The following is a 25,191-nucleotide window of genomic DNA, read 5'->3' as shown; positions in this document are numbered from 1 at the left end:
CAAAAGTTCTACTAAGAAATGGTAACCTTTTCATTTTGCCAAGAATGCAGTCTTTAGAAGAAAAAATTTCAGAATTACAAAATTTTTCCAAACTTAGAAAATATTGAATTTTAGACATATGAGGATGGCCAAGCCTTTTGTGCCATAAATCCAATTCTAATTTTTGAACATTATAACAAAATGCATTCTTGGGTAATTCCAAAAAGTCCATGTAATAGAGTCCTTCTCTATGGCCTTCTCCAATCCGCTTCCCTGACTGGTGATCTGTACTCAACAACCATGAAAAGAGAAGGAGATATTACATCCATAATCAGATATTTGCGAGACAGATAAGAGATTCAAATTAAGTTTAGGGATATATCTAACTTTGGGATAAATTTTTTTTTGGATTTTTGAATATTTTCAAAAAAACATTCTAATCCTTTTACTTTAAGAGATGTGCCATCGGCTGTAAAAACCTTTGACACACTTGAGTTATTTTTAAGACATTCAGATAGACTATTAACATTTGGGGTCATGTGAATCTAAAAGCCAAGGAAAGTTACCTGTACCGGAGAAAGATGCAACAACCGCTCCAATTAAGGCTTCAGTTGAGGAAGATACCCCTTTGAGAAGAGGTTGAATGATTTCCATCAGTTGAACCATAGATACAGGTGCATCTTGATCTTTTGACTCGGATTCAAAAGATGAAACTCTTTTTTCTTCTCTTCTTTTTAACTTTGGACATTGAGGCCTATAGTACCCCCCGGTTCATGACAATGATGACAAATGACTTGTAAGTACGAGTATGATTCCCCGGTCTAGACACTGCTAAAACTAAGTCATCATCAACTTTTGGAGTATTTTTTCTAAGTCTATTTCCCTCCATAGTGAGCTCTTCTATAGTATCAACAATAGAAGGAATTTTTCCACGATGTAAAATGGCCGATTTGGTGAATTCAAACTCCGGCCTTAGACTATTCACAAATTGATAGAAATGTTCCATATCGAGTTGTTTTTGGCGAAACTCGATATCTTCGGCACAATGCCATTTGGGCTCAAGAAGAGCCAACTCTTCCCAAAGTTCGGACAACTCATTGTAATATTCTCGAATGGTTTTATCTTTTTGAGTCATTGTCCGAACTTTGTCTTGTAAATTGCATACATGTGCATTATCTTTAAGAGAATACATGTTTTTTTAGGTATTCCCAACCTTTATCGGCATGCTCAAACTTAGCTAGACTAGAGCATTTTTTAATGTTTACGCTATTGATTAGCCATGACATAATTTTTGCATGCCCTATCTTCCACTCTTTCCATTTCTTTTAATAAGTGGCTAACGCCTTACTCTTCTCTTCCTCCATTAGAGGAACCTCTTTATCACCCTCTTTCTTGGTAAGAGATAGTTTAGGTTCTGAATCAGAACCATCCACTATACCCCATAAACTTTTTCCCCAAATATGATGCTTCATAATTGAAGCCCGCATTATATAGTTAGTATCATTTAGCTTCATAGTAATGATGTTGATCTTATCATTGTCATCCATCTTTTACAAAGGTAAGAGAGGAATAGATAGGAGGAGAGAGAGAAAGAAAAAGAGTAGACAAGGGAATAAGAGAAATAATACAAAACCAATTTTTGTAGCACAAGTCCTCCTTTCTTCAAACAAATATTCTTGAGCCAAGAACAAGGTGATGAAACATCTTTTGTAAATGTAGCACGAAAATCGAGGCGAAAGCACTTCAAGATCTAAGGATTCCGTAGCTTTAATACCATGTAATGAAATGGTGGTCTTCCACAGATGCACGAATAACTCACAAACAAGTGTCTATTAGAGACACTACAAGCATGACCCTTGAAAGAGAGAGGAGAGCTCATTTTGAGCTCTCCAAAAGAGACGTTGGACTCTACTCCAACGACTCTTATTGTAGCCGTTGGACTAGAGTCCAATAGCCATTGCACAATCAAGTTCCAACAAGAACTTGACTGGATCAAATATCTAGTTCCTATTGAACTAATGCTAAAAAAGAAAATAAAGGAAAATAGAAAAAGAAAATAATTAAAGGAAAAATATAATAATTGTAGAAGAAAAAACTCAGAGAATACTCAGAAACGAGAGAGAGAGAAAGAAAGACCTTATAAACTTAATTAGGTCTAATCTCCTTTAGTTTAAATAGAGATTAGCCAAGAGAGTAAATTTATATTAGAGTCCCTCATTATTTATAAAATACCAAAAACAACTTTAAGAATAAATAAACTTTACTTTAAAGTGGTCGACTTATCTTAACAATAATATATATGTATTACAGTTTACATTTTAACAGTTAAAACCTCTTCTTGTTTTCTAATGTTTTTCCTAAGCATTCTATCTCAATAAAGGATTATTATTTTTATGTTTTTGTGTTATTTTGTGTATGCACATTGGTGTCTCTTGTGATATGTGTTTTTGCTATTGATTGACTTGTGCATTGCCCCTTTGTCGACTTGTGGTTGTACACATTTAGGCTCTTTATAGCCATTGTATGCACTTGTGTGCTTTTGTATTGTGTTTGGCATTTGTATTGTCCCTTGTACTTGTGCACATTGTAGTTTGCTTTCCGCTTTATTTACTTACATGGTATTAGAGCCAAGATATGACCATCTTGATATTTGGCTTTTAACAATGAATTTAGGATACTTTAATCGTGGAGATAAGGTAATCTTAATCAGGTAAGTATTTTTAAAATCTTTTTTTGATTTTGTTGCCCATCTCATGCATTTTGTATGAGAAAACATTTGCTTATGGTTTTTTTAAAAGGAAAAAAATTATTAAAAATTGTTTGATTGTTATTCCTTTGAAATCTTTTTGTAATATTCTTTGTTTTTTTGATTGATCATGAGCACATGATTGAGCTCTTTTGAATGTCTTTATGTTTTCTTGATTTTTTTCAATTTTTTTTGTGTTTTTATCCCTATCTTGGAATTAGTTGGACTCACATTGGTGTTGTTTTTTCAATCTTATTAAATAGTTTAAAATTATTTGAAATAGCCTTTCATTTTTGTATAATGGTTTTGTGTATTATCCACTCATATGATCTTTTGAGAGCTTGCTTAACTTATATTTGAACTTTCTTTGACATTCTCTTATATGTAACCTAGATATTTTATGTATTTGAAAAATATCTATATATGTGGTTGGTTCTTAGTGATCATGAGTATCTTGTTATTTTTGTAAATTTGAGTTTGTATACATGATTTTTCCCTATTGATATATGATCTTTGAGATTGTCTTATTTTTGCATACACATTAATAAATAAGATTGTTTATTTATGCATTAGGTTGTGAGCATGTTTTCTTCATGCATGACTTGTTCCTTATGGGAATTATTCACTCATCCTTGTGGGTTTTATGTTAAAATCTTCTGACTTCTTTGAAGGCATTTTAATGTGCTTTTTATTATAATATTTATTTTGTGCCCTCTCATTGGCCCTTTAGTGGCCCTTGTAATTGTGCCCATATGTGGCTTGTATTTTTTGTCCTTGAAAGGTGTTTATGACCCAAGTCATTTTATGTCTTCTTTTAATCGCACTTGAGTGATTTATGCCTTGCATGATTAGTGTATCGTAATAATTAAATTTTAAAGGTTTTGTGAAATCTTTCTTTGAAGACCTTAGTGGCATTTTTACCTTGTGATTGTGTTATTCCTTGGACTCATGACCCTTTAGTGAATATTATCTTACATGTTTTACATCGTGTTGCCTCACATGGGATTTAAGTGTTATGTTTTTTGCATACTTGGTATTAAAAAAATATTAATTTGTTAATTATGAGAGCCTTCTTTGTGTGTGCCTTTTGTGGTTCACTTTTGTGCTTGTCCATTTTGTATCTATTGATGGACATTCTTGTTCGTAATTGAAGACTCTCATTGGTAGACATTTTATCTTGTCATATGGTTGCATTTATTGCATGTTTTTACTAAACTTATTTGAGGATTCAAACTCTTGTTATTTCACTTGATTTGAAACTTTTGTCAAATCAGTTCTTGTTTCCTTTATCCTTGGAATGTGTTTTTCAAGGTTTTCCTTTTTTTTGCCTTTCTTTGGCTTAGTCAATCACTTTTCTATTCGATATATCCATTATTTCGTTCAGCCTTTTCGAGGTGAGTTGTATTCACCTCAGTATTGTGGAGCTAGAGATGTTTGTTGGGGTGAGTTATGTGCACCTCGTTTCTTTTGTCATTTTGGATTGCCGATTTATGAGTGTAGTATTAGCGTTTGTTTTGGCTCTGACTGATGATTGTTTAATCTTTGGTTCTATGAGCGAGTTATATCACTCAATTGTTTATATGATCCTTATTGTTTATTGGATGCTCGTATTTATCTTTTTTAGTGATGACTCAATTGTTATTTTCTTGTAGTCATATTGGTCCTTGTGGATTAAATCTCGTAATATTGCAAAATTCTAAACTGCTAACTACAACCATAGTGACAAAAGTTAAAAATGACAAAATATCAACAGCCAAAAACTCATGAAAATAGATTTTTTTAAAATCTCATGTGTGTTTTTTCAACAAAATATCAGCAATTAAAAATATAAAAATATTTTTTATAAATAAATATATTAACAAAATGCACATTTTTTTATGATAAATAGCCTATAAAAACATAAATATCATGTTTAAAACACAATATTTATGTTTTTGATGAAAAAATTGTAAGAAATTGAAAATATCGCGAGAAATTTCCATTCTTAATTTTCAGGTAGTTTTTCGTGATATTTTCGCGAGATTTCATAAATCTCGTGAGATTTGTCACAATGACTACAACCCTTTTCCACCAATCTTACCTTGTATCTTTCAATTGACCCATTCGCCTTAGTTTTTATCTTGTAAACTCGTTTGCATTCCACCACATTCTTTCCAGGTGGTAGCTTTACAAGATCCTATGCATAACTCTTTAGTCATAGCCTCTTTTACTCCTCTTTAGAAGATGTCTATTCATAGAAATTAGGTTCAACATAAGAGTGAATTAAGGAAAAAAATGCACAATTCTTAGGAGAAAATAACTCAGGATGCAGAGTTAGTAGGAGGGATAGGAACTCATTCTAACGTACCTGAGTGAGTGAAAGAGATGGAGAAGGCTTTGAACTTGTGTGCTCATAAATAACAATTGGAAGGGGATCAAAATAAGCTTCTAAGTTCCCTGACAAGATCCGAAAATGGTATTTCAACAACATTCTCTTGCATCTTAGAGTAAATTTTGTAATGAAGTGCCAAATGAAAAGAGCAACGTCTCCAAGCGAAAGCACGGAAGCACGCACATACACAAGAGGCCACTAAAGGGCGAAATAAACCACAAAAGTGGTCAAGCACAAAAAGAAAAATATATTTCTCTTCATAGAATGCTTCATAAGAAGCTTGACAAATACATGGGGTTGTGCCCCTTATTTATACACAGCAAGGGACCCAAGGAGGGGCTCCCATAGAGTCGTTGGAGCCCCTCCAACGGTCATATTTATGACCGTTGGAGGGGTCCAACGACTCTATGTGGACCCCTCTCAAGTGAATAAAAACAAAAAACTAAAAAAGCAAAAAAGGAAAAAGAATAAAGGAAAAAGAAAAAGAGAAAAGCATATCAATGATATGCGTGTACAGGTGAAATGACAGAAATACCCCTATCGGGTTTTACAAAATAAATATATATATATTTATATATATAGATAGACACATAGACATATATATATCATATATATGTGTATGTGTCGTAATCTATGTATATATATATATATATATATAAATATACATCATTTTTTAACACCCCCCCTCAAACACATGGTGAGATCACCGAGAGTTTGCTAAGGAGGAAGTAGAAGCGAGGCGAAGGCAAAGCTTTGGTGAAGAAGTCCGCTAACTGATATTCGGTAGGAACATATGGAAGTTGAATGGTGCCTCGTAAAAACTCATCTCGAACATAATGACAGTCCATCTCAATATGCTTTGTTCGTTCGTGAAAAGTGTGATTGCTAGCAATATAAATGGAGCTCTTGTTGTCACAGCACAGCTTTGAGAGAGTGGAGAATGAGACACCCATATCTTTAAGTAAGCTTCTTAACCATATAATCTCAGTTGTGGTAGTGGCCATCGCACGATATTCTGCTTCAGTAGATGAGAGAGAAACTTTACGCTGCTTCTTACACCTCCAGGAGATAAGTGACTCCCCAAGAAACACACAATAACCTGTGGTAGAAATACGATCATCGGGGTTACCCCCCCAATCAGAGTCAGTATACGCAAGTAAAGTAAGAGGTGAAGAAGAGGAAAAGAATACTCCCTTAGTTATGGAATCTTTTAAGTATCTGATAATCCTCATTACTGCTACCATGTGAGTGGTGGTAGGAGCAGTCTGAAATTGGCTTGCACTATGAACTGCATGAGAAATGTCAGGCCTGGTGATAGATAAATATGTTAAGGATCCAATCAATTGACGATAAGGCGTGGGATCTGCTAAAGGAGTGCCATCATTGGCTCTCATCTTAGCATTGATCACTTTTGGAGTCTCCACCCTTTTGTCATCTGTTAGCCCAGACCTAGCAATAATATCAGAGGCAAGCTTCATCTGAGATAGGACATACCCCTTGGGGGAGTATGCAACTTCAATTCCTAAGAAATACCTCAAAAAACCTAGATCAGACATATCAAAATTTTTCTTAAGAATATTTTTAATAAGATCAATACCTTTCTTATCATTACCTGTGATAATCATATCATCAACATATAATAACAAAATTGTTATGTGTTCATTAGAGGATTTAACAAACAAAGCAGTATCAGTGTAACATGAGGAGAAACCATTATCAAGAACTACTTTGCTAAAAAGATCATACCAAGCTTTTGGCACTTGTTTTAACCCATAAAGAGCTTTGTTTAATTTTAGAATATTACCTTTCCCAATTTCAAGACCCGGTGGAGGGTCCATAAGAACTTCTTCACATAAAGTTCCATTTAAGAAAGCATTTTTAACATCAAGTTGGTATATAGGCCATTGTTTGATGGATGCTAAAGCAATTAAGGTTCGTACACTAGTCATTCTGGCTACGGGAGCAAAAGTTTCTTCATAATCAATCCCATATTCCTGGGCATAGCCTTTAGCAACCAAACGAGCTTTGTATCTTTCAAGAGACCCATCACATTTAGTTTTGACTTTATATACCCATCTACACCCAATTGCCTTCTTCCCTAAAGGTTGAGGAATAATGCTCTAGGTTTGGGCCTTGTTAAGAGCCTCTAATTCGATTTTCATGGCTTCAATCCAATGTGGGTGATCTTTAGCTTCCTTGAAAGAGGTAGGTTCGTGATACGAATGTATTAACATAAGACAGGCCCTATAATTCGGAGAAAAAGATTCATAGGACACAAACTTTTGTGGTGGCCTACTAGTACGAGAAGATCTCCTAGGTAGATTGTTGTCAGTAGATTCTTCTAAAGAGAAGTCTTGAGAGTATCTGTCAATAGCAGGTTGATGTTCATTTCCTATCCGCCGGGTATAGACATTTATATCATTAAGGTTTTCATTTTGGGAGGTATTATCATGTTGTATATTATAATGTGAAATTCCATCACAACTAGTATCACAAGCAATAGCCTCAGGAGACTCAATTCTAGGAGCTAAGTCAAATAGAAAAGAATAATCGATGTCTTCCTTAGATGTGTGGATATCGAAACCATTTTGTTCTTCAATAAAGTTTACATTTCTCGACACATATAATTTATTGTTTCGAATATCATAGCATCTATAGCCTTTTTTATTCTCACCATAGCCAATGAACACACATTCAATAGCTTTAGGTGACAACTTATCTTGTCCTAGACTAAGTACAAAACATTTGCATCCAAAGATTCTTAGTCTATTAAAATCGGGAGTAATTTTAAATAATTTTTCAAAGGGCGAAACATTTTTCAAAGAGGAAGAGGGCATACGATTCACAAGATATGTTGCGGTAAGAAGAGCTTCGGCCCAAAAATTTTTAGGAACACATTTAGACACAAGAAGAGTTCTTGTGGTTTCAATTAAATGCCTATGTTTCCTTTCCGCAAGACCATTTTGTTGCGGAGTTTTAGGACAAGATCGTTGGTGCAAAATTCCATTTGTTTTAAAATAATTTTGGAAGTCTTTAGACATGTATTCTCCTCCTGAGTCGGATCTAAAAATAGCTATATTGTGTTGGAATTGGTTTTGAACAAGAGCGTGAAACTCTTTAAAATTAGTGAAGACATCGGATTTATTCTTGATAATATAAACCCATGTGTATCTAGTAAAGTCATCAATAAAAGAAACATAGTAAGAGAAGCCTCCTTTGGACATAACGGGTGCCGGTCCCCATACATCGGAATGCACAAGTTCAAAAGGCCTTTTTGACACAAAATTGCTATGAGAATATGGAATAGAGTGAATTTTCCCAAGAATACAATCATTGCATGTAAATGTATTTGTATTACAAAATTTTTCCAAAAATGGAAAAAGGTACAATTTAGAAATACTAGGGTGTCCAAGTCTCTTATGCCAAGTCTCAATATCTTTGGATTGAACATGATTACAAAATGATTTGGATGGCAAAGACAAAAAATCCATATAGTAAAGGTCCCCTCTTCTATGGCCTTGCCCAATCCGCTTCCCGGACCGGAGATCCTGCACATAGCAATGGGTAGGTGAAAAAGAGACATTACATTCAAAATCGGTAATTTGAGAGACGGAAAAAAGATTTTGATTAAGTTTTGGGATGATTCGGATTTTGGGAACAAAAAATTCTTTGTTTTGGTCATAAATTTTCTCAAGGTTTCCAATACCCTCAACATTTAAAGAAGTTCCATCGGCGGTGGATACATATGATTTAAATTTATTGAGACTTGGTTTTGACAAAAGTGATGCATTTGGAGTCATATGGAAAGAGGCACCCGAATCAAGAATCCAAGAGGATATACCTGGAAATGAAGAGATGGCGGCACTGGAAGTGGAAGGTGAGGATGATGATGTAGAGGCGTTCATCTTCATAAATTGTTGGAGAGTTTCGGTTAGATAAGCGATGGAATCCTTTATGTCACCATCCTTTTTTGTATCTTCATTGATGATTGGAGGAGTCTCTCCCACGGAAGCTACCTTCTTCTTGAATTTAGGGCAATCGGGACGAATATGGCTCGGTTCATTACAATTATGACAAATGATTTTTCTTCCTCCACCACCATTATTCTTCCAAAAATGTGGTGGTTTATATGATCTTACATTGTTGCCGGGTCTAGACACGGCATGTACTTCATCAACATCCCTTTTTAAGGCCAAACGGGTTTCTTCTTGACATAAATCGGCCAAAATATCGCTTAGAGGAGTAGAGGCTCTATGAAGTAGAGATCCTCTAAGTTGTTCAAATTCGGGACGAAGCCCATGAATAAATTGAAAGAACCTCTCTTTTTCCATTTGCTCTTGTTGCATAGCAATAGCACTTCCTTCCTATTGCGGTTCGAGAAGGACAAGTTCATCCCATAAAGAAGATAGGGCACTATAGTAGTCCCTAATGCTCATATCACCTTGCTTGGTAGCTCTTACCTTTTCTTGTAGAAAAAAATGCCTAGCAAGGTCTCTTTGAGTGTACATACCTTTCATGAAAAACCATGCTTCATTAGCCTTCTTGAATTTTGCAAGATTTGCACAAATCTTTAATTCGACGTTATTCATGAACCATGCTAAGATTTTAGCATGTTCACTTTCCCAATCTTCCATTTTAGAAGAATAATCAAGAATAGCCTTTTCTTTTTCTTCTTCATTCAAAGCTTTTTCTTCACCTCCTTCAAGTTTAGTTAACTTTAGTTGTGGTTCCGGAATGGTTCCACATACATAACCCCAAAGCCTTTTACCTTTGAGATTATTCTCCATAGCGGCCGCCCACATGCGATAATTGGTCCCATCCAATTTGAATGAGAGATCGATTTTTGCATCTTTGTTGGCCATTAGAAGAAAAATTTATAAGACAAGAGAGAGGAGAGGTATTACTTGTCAAGGGAGGATCCAATGAAGCCTTCTTAACCAAGGCTCTGATACCATGTAATGAAGTGCCAAATGAAAAGTGCAACGTCTCCAAGCGAAAGCACGGAAGCACGCACATACACAAGAGGCCACTAAAGGGCGAAATAAACCACAAAAGTGGTCAAGCACAAAAAGAAAAATATATTTCTCTTCATAGAATGCTTCATAAGAAGCTTGACAAATACATGGGGCTGTGCCCCTTATTTATACACAGCAAGGGACCCAAGGAGGGGCTCCCATAGAGTCGTTGGAGCCCCTCCAACGGTCATATTTATGACCGTTGGAGGGGTCCAACGACTCTATGTGGACCCCTCTCAAGTGAATAAAAACAAAAAACTAAAAAAGCAAAAAAGGAAAAAGAATAAAGGAAAAAGAAAAAGAGAAAAGCATATCAATGATATGCGTGTACAGGTGAAATGACAGAAATACCCCTATCGGGTTTTACAAAATAAATATATATATTTATATATATATAGATAGACACATAGACATATATATATCATATATATGTGTATGTGTCGTAATCTATGTATATAGATATATATATATATATAAATATACATCATTTTTTAACAAATTTGTCCAAATTTGTTATCCTTGTTCTGCGTTTCCTCCCCTTGAACAATAACATGCTTATCCTTTCTTTCCACTATTAAAAAGAACACCATGTAGAAGAAATCTATCTCACTTTCCTCCTTATCCTTAAGCTGACTAAAATAAGGTGTATCCTCATGAAATATGAAATTTCTGGATATCCAAATCTTTTTTTCAACAAGATTAGAACATTTCTAACCTATGTCACCTCGGTACAGGTGTAGGTGTGGGTACAGATACAAGTACGGAGGGTACAACACAACAATTCCAAAAAATGTGGGTACGGGGACACGGCTATATATATATATATATTAAATATCACATAAATACAAAATAAATTGAATATAATATAAATATATATGCTATATCTAAAATATATTATATACTAAAAATATAATTATAAATTATAAATTAAATACAAACTTTTATGTACGGTGGGTAAAATGGCATATCCAGGTGTCAACACGGGTACAGAAGACAAAATGGAGTTTCCGGGTACCATAGTTTATAACCTTTTTCCCCATTTGGAAATCCCAAGAAGCAACATTTTACTGCCCAAGGTGAAAGCTTATCTTTATATCTATCGGGCAAAAGAACAAAACAAGTGCATCCAAAAGCTGTCATCATTTTATAATTTGGAGTAATTCTATATAATTTCTCTTAAGGGAAAATACCTTTAAGAACTCCATATGGCATACAATCAACATGATAGATTGTCATACAAACTGCATATGCCCAATAAGGCAATAACCTTTAAGTACACTCCCACTAAATAACAAGACACTAGTACTTTCCAGTATGTGTCTATTCTTTCTTTCTGCAATTACTTTCTGCTTAAGAGTATAAGGGCAAGATGTTTGATGTTCTATCCCTTTTTCTTGCAAGAAACTTTTAAACATATGGCTAACATATTCACCTCCATAATCAATGCAAAAAATCTTGATCTTAGTAGTAAATTAAGTTTCAATCATAACACAAAATTTCTTAAAAATCTCAAAAAGTTTATTTTTATTTTTCATGAAATAAACCCAAGTATATCTTGTACAATCATCAATGAAAGTGACAAAATATGCAGAACCACCCTTAAACAAAACTGATGAGAGACTCTATACATCTGAGTGCACAAAATCAAAAGGACTATTAGTCTCTCTATCTCTAGACCCAAATGGTATGGCATAACTCTTTGCCAACTTACAACAATCACACTCCTATACATGACTCGACACAACCATCTTAGACCCATTTAGACTCCCTGAATACTCCAACTGCTGCAACCTATAATTGGATATATGTCTCAGCCTTTGTTGCCATAAGACAAACTCATTTATGATAACTCCTAGACTGATTCTAGATCTCCTTTGTGAACTCATATCTAACCGATACAGATAGTACATATCTCCCCTTCTATGGGCAATCCCAATTTTCCTTCTTGATAGTTGATCCTGCAAAATACAACCAACATGAGAAAATGTGATATTACAACTAAGTTTAGTTATTCTATCAACAGAGATAAAATTCATAGCAAGAGAGGGAACATGATATACTTGAGAGAGATTCAATTTGCTTCTAAGATATGAATAAGAAGTAATAAATTCAACTTTTGAAACAAACATAGATGACCCATCTATAGTGCGAAAAATGTCATTGCATGGATAACAATTGGCCAGGAGAGAATCATGAGCAGTCATATGACATGATGTTCCCTAAGTCTATCTATCAACCAAGAGAATTATCAAATATATCTGCATTGGAAGTACTAGAGGATTAGTACCATTCAAATACCCCACACATCCATTGCATCACCCTTCTTTGGCTTAGATTTGGTACCATCCAAGTAGCCCACATAGCCAAATCCCTTCACCATAGTTCTTATGAACTTGTCCCAATAGGCATAATTTGTGCCATCTAGTTTAACCGGGATAATTTGGATAGACTCTTTCTCCATCTCACATCGACCCCCAAACTACAAAGCAAATCCCTGCACACAACCAACAATAATAACAACATAACCAAAAATAATGACTAATTGTCCCAATATCACAATACTCAAAGGCACAAATCAATATACTAAAGACTTCAAGATTCATGCCTATAGACGAAAATTCCAAGATCACATGCACAACTATATTCAGATTCACATAGTCCAATACAAGCCTCTCACAACAGAACAGAGGCTAGACTATGCTGGTAATGACTACAGTAAACAAAAGAGATGTCAATACCCAAAAATGCAGTTAACGTCCCATATACACCTACAAAATCCAATAAAATATCAACATATCACCAAATCATGTCAAAATTACCACTTTTAAAGGCTTCCTTACACAAAAACGACCTGATTGCATCAAGTTGTAGTCATAAAAAAATATTGATCTAGTCACCGTGAGCAAAAATCTAAATCTGGTCCCAAAATAACACTATTTCCAAAAAACTCAAAGAAAAATGTGTAATAAATCCAAATCCTCACCGTTTGCGGCGATTATTGATTCAAAGAACCCCTAAAATCGTACAACTGATGCTGACACTAACAGCACAAATCCCAAGGCAGACCTGACACAGCGAGAATGCAGCTTCCTTCTTGTAGATTCACTATCTCACAACCTCCTTCTTGCCTGAATATTGCCCTCATACCATATCGAAGCTCAATAAGACTATATACAATAGAATATTAAGCACTCTTGATGAGAAACTCATTAAGCAAAAGCAATAGAGGAGAATACAACATATAGGTTGAGCCCCCATTCTAACTTCATATTCTAAAACGAACAACAATGACTTTTAGACTTTTTGCCTTTACAATAGCATTACAATTGAGCGGACTACACTGCCCTCATAAATAATGACAATCTACATATAGTAGGGTTAAGACCAAATACACAATACTCTATATTACATCTCTCAACCATTATCACCGATATAATTGATATTCAGCTAGGCCAATAATATCAGCAAAATATCTTGGTATTTTCAAAATATCACCAAAATGAAAATATCATGATGTTTTAAATTCAGTTTTTCTATTTTTGGTTTGTTTTATATTTTAAATAACTTTTAAAACTTGTTTTTTTATATTTTTTGCAAGGAAAATAATAGAAAACCTATTATTTTCTTATAATTCTTATTATTATTTATATTTTTTCATTTTTAAAGCTTCGGAGATTTTCCCAAGAAAAATCACTTTTTGAAAATTTAGAAAAACCCCTTGCCAAGAAATTAGCTTGAATGATTAACGTGACTATGCTCTCAACACAGAGCTTTCAAAGTAATTAATCTTTCTACTGTTGTTAATTGATGGTGAGAATTATGGACATATTCCCTATTTTCCCAAGTAAGCATTATACATATCAGAAGTGAGATAATATAGTAGAAAGAAACATTTTCAGGTTGTGTCACAATAAGTGTAGATCAGGTTGCTATGATAAGGCAATCTATTAATCATCAGTATAAAGAATATTATATATTTGTGATTTGGATAATAAATATAAGGGCTTTGTTACAAGAATCTTATCAGCACCCACTTTTTTTTGAGAAGTAAACGCTGGGGGAAGGAGAGAAGATCTTGTTCAAATTCGGGCTTAAGCCCATGCAAAAGTTGAAAAAATGTTATTTTTCCATTTGTTCCCTTCTTAGCTCAACATCCTCACTAGCAACCCATTTGGGTTCAAGAAGGGCTAACTCGTCCCATAGAAGACCAAGAGTATTGAAGTAGTCACGAATATTCATGTCTCATTGTTTGATGATACATATTTTTTCCTGAAGAAAAAATTGTCTCGCAAGGTCTTTTTGGATATACATACCTTTTATAAATAACCATGCCTCATTAGCTTTGCGAAACTTAGCAATGTTGGCACATATTTTGAGCTTAACATTGTTTATGAATCATGCAAGAATTTTTGCATGTTTGTTTTCTCAATCCTCTACCTTGGATTGATGATCTTCATTAGCTTTGATTTGAGCATCTTCTTCTAACGTTTTTTCTTGATTTGCTTCCAACTTAGAGAGTTTGAGTTGAGACTTCGTAATAGAGCCCATCACGTATCCCCAAAGTTTCTTGCCTTTGAGGTTATTTTTCATAGCGGGCGCCCACATCATGTACTTGAAACCATTTAATTTGAAAGAGAGATCTATTTTTTGTTCATTCTCCATTTGCCTTAATAGAAGAGGGAAGAGAAAATATGGAAGACCACGAAAAGAGCTTCTCAACCTTGAGTTTTGCAAGCACCACTAATCCGCGCACACTTTCCCAAATGACCAAGAGCACTATGGCTCTAATACCATGTAATGAAGTATGCAGAATTGTAGGAACAAAATGCAAAAGCACATACAAGTTCAGTAATGGACAATACAAAGGCACAAAGACACAATACAAGTAAAAGAGTGAAAGACACGAGTCCACTATGGGACAATACAAAGAGCCAACAAAGGGCAATACAAACAAGTAAAAGAATATAATCTTATTGAAAATATGCTCAGAAAGCATTGAGAAATAGGAGGGAACACATCCCTTATTTATATACAACCAACAAGGAGGGAAGCCATTGGGAGCTCCCAACATAAAGTCGTTGGGTGGGAAGCTCCCAACGGTCATATTTATGAACGTTGGGGCCCCAACGACTCTATGGAGTGGGGCCCCCAATGGCAAAAGAAAAATAAAAATGAAAAAATAAAATAAAGAATAAAAAAGGAAAAGGATAACTATTTATAATAAACAACTATAAGTACATGTGAAAAGACTAAAATGCCCTTATAGGGCAAATTATTACAATACAAAATTTATATATATAAGTATATATTATATATACATGCATAATATATATTTTAACAATCTAAACATAATATGCATAACTTGTCTAAGTTTCAATAGGTCATGATTGGATGAGTCAAGATTTCATGGGTTATATTTGTTTCCTTTTATATTTTTGGTGAATATTTTGTTTTTTCTCTTTTCTTATGATATAAAAAATCAAATAAAGAGTCTTGGGTTTAGGGGTGTTGTCAGTCTGGACTTGACAATTGTATCTGACAAACCTAAATCTTTGTAATATTTAAAATGTAACTGCTACCCCCACACTTGAGTTGTTGGGAGCCATGACAATCTCCTCAAGCTTTTCCTTCTCTCCTTCCTCACTGAAAATTAATAAGTGCTTGACAGGTTCTGTATTATGACTTAAAATTTCAACTTATACCAATTATTTATTGCTATGAGTTATTTATTTGTTTTATATTTTACTTGAATGTTTGTAGTAAAATGTTTGTTCTTCTAGATCTACACTTTATAGACAATTAGAGACAGGACTTTTGGAATTAGGGTTCAGAAATTACACTATTCTTAGAATGCCAGGATACATATTTGCTGAATTTTCAAGAATTCCTTGTTTGATGCACATCCAGAAATTGTTTTAAAACTTAAAGATTCTTTATTAATTTCAGCCAAGGGGAAAAGAGGTAAAATCTATACTAAAACATGGCTAGTTCACATGCAAATTTTAGCTGGCAAATTGGTTCTAAATTGAGCATGATCTGGTTTGGATGGTACTGAACCTGGTGAAAGATATAAGATGTGAATAGGATCTTTTCTTTCTTTGAACAAGAAAATAAACAAATAAAGTCCATATCAAAACCACATATATTTCCTGACAGGCCCAATCCATTAGATATGTTGGGGGCCTATTTTGAATCAACATGCTATAATATAAATTATATTTGGATTAGCCATTTGGCCCCACATACATTAGGCATCCAAGAAAATAACATTTTGAATGACTGTTTATGACTTAAGGTGAATTTATTAAAATCTAGCAATCAGCATACTTCTATTAATAGATTAGATTTCATACTAATCCATTTGTGTCCAAATCATGATCCAGTTTGCTGTTTTTGTACTGAGCCTGGATCTAGATCTAGTCGGACCTTGGCTTGAGCAGGTTTGGATTCAAATGGATAATAACCATATCATTCCTAATAGATAAACCCTTTGAAAATTTTACATAATAGATGGATTGGATCATTATTGGATTTCAATTTGGATTTATATGTGGTTTAGGAACATCCATACCATGTTGATGGTCTAATTCTGTATTAGAACTACAACAACAACAACAACAACTACGCCTTCATCCCAAAACAATTGGGGTCAGCGATATGAACCAAAAAAGAAATTCATTTTGGGTCTTCCACATGAATCCTTTTCCTCCAATCATTTCTATCCAACGCCATGTCCTCGGTGAGGTTCAAAGCATTCATATCCTTTCCTATCATCTCCATCCAAGTCTTCCTAGGCCTACCCCGACCTCTTTTAACTAATATATTTTCCCATTTCTCCAACCTTCTAACTGGAGCATCATTAGGCCTTCGCCGAATATGTCCAAACCACCGTAAACGATTCTCTCGCATCTTATTTTCAATGGGTGCAACACCTACCTTCTTACGTATCTCTTCGTTCCGAATCAAGAGGATGTAGGATGCTTGAACTTTTTTCCAGAACAAGGGACCTTAGGAATCCCAGTTTTGTACTTAAATTTAGGATTATGAGAATCCTAAATTTGGTGAATTTTGGAGTTCCCCAATCATAGGATTGTGGAGAAGCCAGGGTTATTTAAAATTGTGCTTACAAAATCCAAATTTGAAACTGGCCCTAGACCTGGAATTTTACACCAAATGTTTCCACTTTATGCTGTCACGATCTCTTGGCTGGAAAGCTTACTGATGATCAAACTTCATGACCATTTGAATGCCTAATAACTATATGATGTAAACTTATTGATGCAAAATTTGTGGTTGGGTTCAGTATATAGCACCTGGTCTTATTGGGCTCAGGACAAGGGTAGGCCCATTGCCCGCTGAGATTGGCAGCCAATGTTGCCAAACACTAAGCCGACATAAGAAAAAGGGAAGGTGTAAGGTGGGAGCTTATCTTTTTTCTCCTCCTTTACTTGGCAGCCTGGTTTGGGTCATTGGGTGGTTTAGAGTCTTTAGACTCAATCTTATCAACTATCATGTTGGATTTTGGCTAGGCAACTACCACTTCCAGGCAATCAACCCAACCCATCCAGGACTGAGCCAGGTCACCATGGCCTGGTACTGGTAGGCTGCTCAACCTGATGTTGCACCTACTCAAGCTATGGCAACTAGTTCATTTCGTGATGATATCGTGAACCAAAGCAAGAGTTCCTGAAACATAAGCTTCAATATTTGCTTTTATGCATTACTGTTTTTTTTTTTTGTATTCTTTTTGCAGCTTCCATAACATACAGTGATCCTTTTTTTCTGTCTTTATTTCCCGTTTCAGATACGTCAGCCGTATACCCCTCCCAATAGTATGCAAAAATCATCCTCCAGTCCTGGAAAAGCATTCAATTTAAAAGTCTCTAGCTCAGGTACTCTTTTCTAGCATATCAGAATTAATCATTCTTTATTCAATAAGTAAGATGAATGCTGGCTTATCCTGGAGCCTGAATTTGCAGATGTCTTTTTTTTCTTAATTTGGTTTTGTTGGATATTCAGTCATTTTGAGTATGTCACTTTTCCCAAGTGCTAAAAAGTATATTTTCTTCAACTACAGGGCGATTGATTGTTCCTCCATTGGCATACTGGCAGAATGAACAAATTGTCTATGACATGGTAAAGGTTTTCTTCACCTTTCGTTTTTGAATCATGTTTTAGATCATTACAAAGGCCACAGTTCTGTTTTACTGACCTAAATATTTTTTTGTGGGTCACTTGATAAAAACATGGTTTATGCACATTTCATGATAGTCATTTCGTTTATTCTTGAACACACTCCAACCATTTCCGAAACATGTGAACTTTCTCTGTATATTAAGAAATTTGAGCTTGCATTGGATTATAATTAGATAAGCTTATTTAGACTTTGAATGTTAATGCAAACTAGGGCTGCCAATGGGTGAGATCTCTAATTAGATATGCGGAAATGCAAAAGGGTTCAATAATAAACCAAATAACACAAGCACTTAATGTGCAAATTACACAAACCCACTATGGGGTGAAAGACAAAAGGCAAAAGAATATTATTCAAGAGAGAAAAGAGGAGAAAACTCCTTACAAAAAAGAAGGGGGAAGACCCCTATATATACAAAAAGAATGGGCCGAAAAAGGGGGGCCATTGGGGCTCCATTAATAGACGTTGGGGAGCCCCAATGGTCATTAATATGACCGTTGGGGACCCCAACGCCTATTTAGGTGCCCCCCCCAATGGTTGCCAAAAGGCAAAAAGAAAAAAGAAAAGTAAAAATACAAAAAAAACATAAAAATAAAATGTATAGTGGAAAAGACCAAAATACCCCTATCGGGTATTTTAACATATACATATATTAACACCCCTCCTCAAACTTTATGGAAAGAAAACTGAAAGTTTGTTAAGGAGAAACAGAAAGCGAGGAGTTGGAAGCGCTTTGGTGAATAAGTCGGCCAAGTGCTATTCTGATGTGACATAAGGCAAGAAAATTGTCCCTCTTAGATATTCATCTCGAACATAGTGACAGTCCATTTCAATATGCTTGGTGCACTCGTGAAAGGTATAATTGCTTGCAATGTAGATTACACTTTTATTGTCCCAACACATCTTCGAAGGAGTTCTGATTGTGAAAATATCTCAAAAGAGATAATGTGCAAAATAAGCACCACCTCCACAAAGGGATATGTGCACAAAGGCACAAGAACACTTAGAACAAAATGTACACAAGGTACAAATAGAGAACACAAATGCTAAAATATAAAGAATTTTATTTAACAATGGAGAACAATGCTCCAAGCAATGAATACATTTAAGAGGGGGGTTCACCCCTATTTATAATGAAGAGGAGACCTTGGAGGAGCTCCCACTAGACGTTGGAGCCCCTCCAACGGTTAGAAATCTAACCGTTGGAGGGGCTCCAACATCTAGTGTTGGACCCCCTCCAAAGTGTTGATTAAGTCAACAAAGAGAAAAAAAAGAAGAAAAAGAAAAAGAAAAAGAAGAAAAAGAAAAAAGGAAAAGAGAAAAGAAAAAGAAAAGATTTATAAATACATTCACTAATGTGAATATGCGTAAAAAGTAAAAAAGACAGAAATACCCCTAGGGTTACATGATGTGAAAATAATATATATATATATATATATATATATATATATATATATATAACGGTAGATACTGAAAGAAAGTGAAAAATACACTACAACAAATGTCTCTCAACAAGTTCTCACAAATACACCATAAGAACCACAAAGGTTCACAAAGAGAACTTAAGGATACACACTACCCGAAACGGGTATAAAAAATGAAAAATAAGCAATTTTATTGATTTGAGATAAAAACCCAAAACAAGAGTGAGTATTTATAAGGGGAATAGCCCCATATTTATAGAGAGGTAGAGAGAAGCCTTAAGAGAGCTGTTGGACTCTCCAATGGCTCTAATAGAGCTGTTGGGGAGTCCAACAACTCTTTTTGGATTTACCTTTTTGACTTGGTCAAAAAGGTACCTTTTTTACTAGTCAAAAAGGTAAAGGCCAAATCAGTCCAATGATGGACTGGTTTAGCTAATTCTAGTTGTATTTTAACTAGAATTAATTAAACGAAAAATCCTAACTAGAAAGGAGATAAAACATTACATGTCTATGAGATTACATATGAGATATTATATGAGATTACATATTTTAACACTCTCCCTCAAACTTACGGTTGGATAACCGAAAGTTTGCTTAAGAGAAAGTGAAACCTAGGAGCAGTGAGAGGCTTGGTGAAGAAATCGACCAGCTGATATTCTGAAGCAACATAGGGAAGATTGATGGTGCCACGCAAAAATTCCTCTTGAACATAATGGCAATCCATTTCTATATGCTTGGTGCGTTCATGAAATGTCCGATTGCTTGCAATATAGATAGAGCTCTTGTTGTCACAACACAGATTTGATGCTTTTGGACTTTCAACTCCCATATCGGAAAGTAGACGTCGAAGCAGACTAATTCCATAGTAGTTGTAGCCATTGCTCTATATTCAACTTCAATTGATGAGAGAGAGACCTTTTGTTGCTTCTTACATCGCCAAGACACCAAGGATTCTCCCTAAAAGACAAAAAAACCTGTAGTTGAGTGGCGGTCATTTGGATCACCACCCCAATCTGCATCAGTATAAGCAAGCAATTCTAAGTTAGAGGAAGCGGATAAAAATAATCCTCGAGAAATAGAATTTTTGATATATCTAATAATACGCAAAACTGCTCCCATATGAATAGAAGTTGAAGCATGTTGAAATTGACTGGCTGTATGGACCGCATGTGTAATGTCAAGTCTTGTGATAGATAGATACGATAGAGCCCCAACAAGTTGCCTATACGGAGTCGGATTCTCGAGTGTCTCTCCATCATCAATCTTCATTTTGACATTCACAATCTCAGGAGTATCAACATGTCTTTTATCTGAAATACCTGACCTGACAACAATATCTAATGCAAACTTAGATTGAGTTAGCAAGTAACCTCTAGGTGAGTAGGCAACTTCTATACCAAGAAAATATTTCAAAAAACCCAAATCACTCATTTCAAAATATGTTTTGAGAAATTTTTTAATATCATAAACTCCCTGTTTATCACTTCCAGTGATGATCATGTCGTCAACATAGAGTAGAGGAATGATAATACTTGCATCAGAATTCTTAACAAACAAAGTTGTGTCAGTAAGACAAAATCGAAAACCAAAATCAAGCATAACCTTACTAAACTTATCATGCCAAGCTTTTGGAGCTTGCTTGAGACCATATAAAGCCTTGTTTAGGCGAAGTGTTTTCCCTTTAGGTATATTCATTCTTGGTGGTGGGTCCATGTATACTTCTTCAGCTAAAGTTTCATTTAGAAAAGCATTTTTAACATCCATTTGAAAGATATGTCATCCCTTTATTGATGCAAGAGCTATTAGGATTTTAACAATAGTCATTCTAGCTACTGGGGCAAAGGTCTTTTCATAGTCTATTCCATATTCTTGGGAATAGCCTTTTGCCACCAATCGGGCCTTGAATCTTTCAAGAGTGTCATCACTCTTGGTTTTCACCTTATACACCCAACGACAACTAATAGGTTTCTTGTTGTTTGGAGGATGGTCTTGAATGATCCAAGTATTTGTTTTTTCTAAGGCTTCTAATTCGACTTTCATAGCCTTGACCCATTCTGGTTGATCCTTGGCTATATCATAACTGGGAGGTTCTTCATAGGAATGAATTAGAGCAATAAAGGCTTGATGTTTTGGTGAAAAAGACTGATATGACACAAACTTTGCAGGAACCCTCGAGATCCTAGTGGATTTTCTAGATGAAGAGGCAGATTCCTGTTCCCTTGTGTATTTATTGAGGGCACATTGTCTTTCTAAATTTCCTCGTCTAGAGTATTGAATACAATCTTGACTATTTCTATGAGGATCAGAATCAATCACATCCATCTGATCATCTAGATCAATTTCTCTTTCACTATTCTTTGGAACTAGATCCAACAAGAAGGAATACTCATCTATTTCAGTAGAATTTTTGTTTTCAAAAAAACATTCATTTTCTAGAAATGATACATTCCTTGAAACGTATAACTTGTTGTTTTTAGGGTCAAAACATTTGTATCCTTTTTTATTATTTGCATATCCTAAAAAAGTACAGGGTATAGCACGGGGAGAGAATTTATCATTCTTATCTGTAAAAACAAAGCACTTGCACCCAAACACCCTCGGTCTAGAATAATCAGGTTTTTGTTTATAAAGCTTTTCAGTAGGAGAAATATTGTTTATTGAGGATGAGGGCATCCTATTAATAAGATACACAGCAGTCAAAATAGCTTCGGCCCAAAAAACTTTAGGAACTTGATGTGTGATAAGTAGTGTTCTAGTTGTTTCTATAATGTGTCTGTGTTTTCTCTAAGCTAACCCATTTTGTTGAGGGGTATAGGGACAAGATTTTTGGTGTGAAATTTCATGTGAGTTCAAATATTCTTTAAATTCAGTTGATAAAAATTCTCCTCCTGAATCAGTGCGAAATATTAAAATATCATTCTTAAATTGATTTTTGACCATATTATGAAATATTTGGAAAAAAGAGAACACTTCAAATTTGTGTTTGAGAAAGTAAATCCAGGTATATCGTGTAAAGTCATCCACGAAAATTACATAGTATAAAAACCCACCTTTTGACATAACTGGTGCAGGACCCCAAACATCAGAGTGAATTAATTCAAGTGGTCGAGTGGAGACAAAAGTTCTTTCATGAAATGCTAGTCGTTTCATTTTTCCAAGAATACATTTTTCACAAGTGAAAGTTTCAAAATTACAAAATTTTTCCATGTTTGGAAAGTACTGAAGCTTGGATATACAAGGGTGACCAAATCTTTGATGTAAAAGATCCAAGCCTACTTTTTGAACATTGCAGCATAATGTTTTCTTGGGTAATTCCAAAAAGTTCATGTAATATAAGCCTCATTCTCTATGGCCTTCCCCAATCAGCTTCCCTGACTGGTGATCCTGTACTTGACAATCATGAGAAGAGAAAGAAACATTACACCCATGATCAGTTAATTGAGAAACAGATAAGAGATTTAGATTAAGTTTGAGGATATATCTAATTTTTGGAACACAAAATCCTTTTGAGTTTTGAGAGTTATTTTTGAAATTTCCTATTCTTTTTATCTCAAGGGATGTTCCATCCGCAGTAAAAACACTCGATCCACTTGAGTCATAACAATGCGACAGTAATTTTAAATTTGGTGTCATGTGAAAAGAAGCACCAGAGTCAAGAAGCCATAGGGGTTTACCTGGATCGAAGGTGCCAACAGAAGAGATCGCAGCTCCAGCTGAGGGAGAAGTTCCTTTAAGAAGAGGTTGTAGAGCCTCCACCAGCTGAGACAGGGACATGTTTCCAATGGATGTCTCATTTGATTCTTTTGATTCAACAACAACTACCTTCTTCTCATAAGATTTTTTCACCTTTGGACAGTAAGTTTTAACATGTCCGAGTTCATGACAGTAATAACAAATAACTTTTCTCCTTTCAAAATCGCCTCCTTGCCTTTCATTGTTTATTCTCCCAATATGTGGAGGTTTGTATGTGCGAATGTGATTACCTGGTCTAGATACAGCTAAAACTGTATCATCATCACTTTTGTCAACTCGTTTCTTGAGTCGATTTTCTTCCATACTTAGCTCTTCAATAGTATCTTCAATAGAGGGAACATTTCTCTGATGTAGAAGAGCGGACTTGGTTGATTCAAATTCGGGTCTCAACCCATTTATAAATTGAAAAAAATGCTCCGCATTTACTTGATTTTGGCGAAGCTCAATGTCTTGTGGACAATGCCACTTTGGTTCAAGAAGAGCCAACTCTTCCCATAGTTCGGATAAGCTATTGTAGTATTCTCTAATACTTCTCTCCCCTTGAACCATATTCCGAACCTTTTCTTGTAAGTTACATATATGAGCAATATCTTTAAGAGAATACATTCTCTTAAGATATTCCCACGCATCATTAGCATGTTCAAATTTTGTGAGACTTGAACACTTCTTTATGTCTACACTAGAAATTAGCCAAGACATGATCTTGGCGTGACCCATTCTTCATTCTTTCCATTCCTTTTCATATGTGGAGATGGCCTTAGTTTTTTCCACCTCCGAAAGAGGTACTTCTCTTCCACCTTCTTCTTTAGTGAGCGTTAGTTTAGGTTCCTTATCGGTTCCATCAACTAAGCCCCATAGACCCTTTCCCCAAATAAGATCCTTCATGATTGAAGCCCATGTTACATAGTTTGAATCGTTGAGTTTTATGGACTTAATGGTGACATTATCATTGTCATCCATTTTACAAGCTTGAGAATGATAGGGGAAGAAGAAAAGCAAGTGGGAAGAGGAATATTTTAACCACAAAGATCGAAAATAAGTAGCCTTCCACGCCCTTCAAGGCTACACACGAGCACTCCTTCAAAGAGACTTCACTTTTTTGAAGAGTAGTTGCATGACACGCTTCCCAATACATGTCCACCGACCTTGCTTTGATACCATGTAAGAAAGTGAAAAATACACTACAACAAATGTCTCTCAACAAGTTCTCACAAATACACCATAAGAACCACAAAGGTTCACAAAGAGAACTTAAGAATACACACTACCCGAAACAGGTATAAAAAATGAAAAATAAACAATTTTATTGATTTGAGATAAAAACCCAAAACAAGAGTGAGTATTTACAAGGGGAATAGCCCCATATTTATAGAGAGGTAGAGAGAAGCCTTAAGAGAGCTGTTGGACTCTCCAACTGCTCTCCAACAACTCTTTTTGGATTTACCTTTTTGACTTTGTAAAAAAAGTACCTTTTTGACTAGTCAAAAAGGTAAAGGCCAAATCAGTCCAATGATGGACTGGTTTGGCTAATTCTAGTTGTATTTTAACTAGAATTAATTAAACGAAAAATCCTAACTAAAAAGGAGATAAAACATTACATGTCTATGAGATTACATATGAGATATTATATGAGATTACATATTTTAACAGATACGTATAAATATATGTATCATACATATATGTATATGTATCTCTCTTTATATATATAA

General features: G+C 35.0%; 1 protein-coding gene across 1 annotated transcript in view; it reads left to right on the top strand.

Moving 5' to 3' along the window:
- LOC149823357 (uncharacterized) overlaps positions 1 to 25,191 on the top strand; it is an 81,740-nt gene that overhangs the window by 35,344 nt on the left and 21,205 nt on the right. Inside the window, exons 7-8 of the mRNA XM_090020034.1 lie at positions 17,916 to 18,003; positions 18,189 to 18,247. Of these exons, the coding sequence (XP_089876160.1) occupies positions 17,916 to 18,003; positions 18,189 to 18,247 (147 nt within the window). The remainder of the gene's footprint in view (positions 1 to 17,915; positions 18,004 to 18,188; positions 18,248 to 25,191) is intronic.

The sequence above is a fragment of the Nuphar pumila genome, chromosome 10 (assembly GCF_984573655.1).
Source record: "Nuphar pumila chromosome 10, dmNupPumi1.hap1.1, whole genome shotgun sequence".
Lineage (NCBI taxonomy): Eukaryota > Viridiplantae > Streptophyta > Magnoliopsida > Nymphaeales > Nymphaeaceae > Nuphar > Nuphar pumila.
This window is presented reverse-complemented; position numbering and strand designations above follow the sequence as displayed.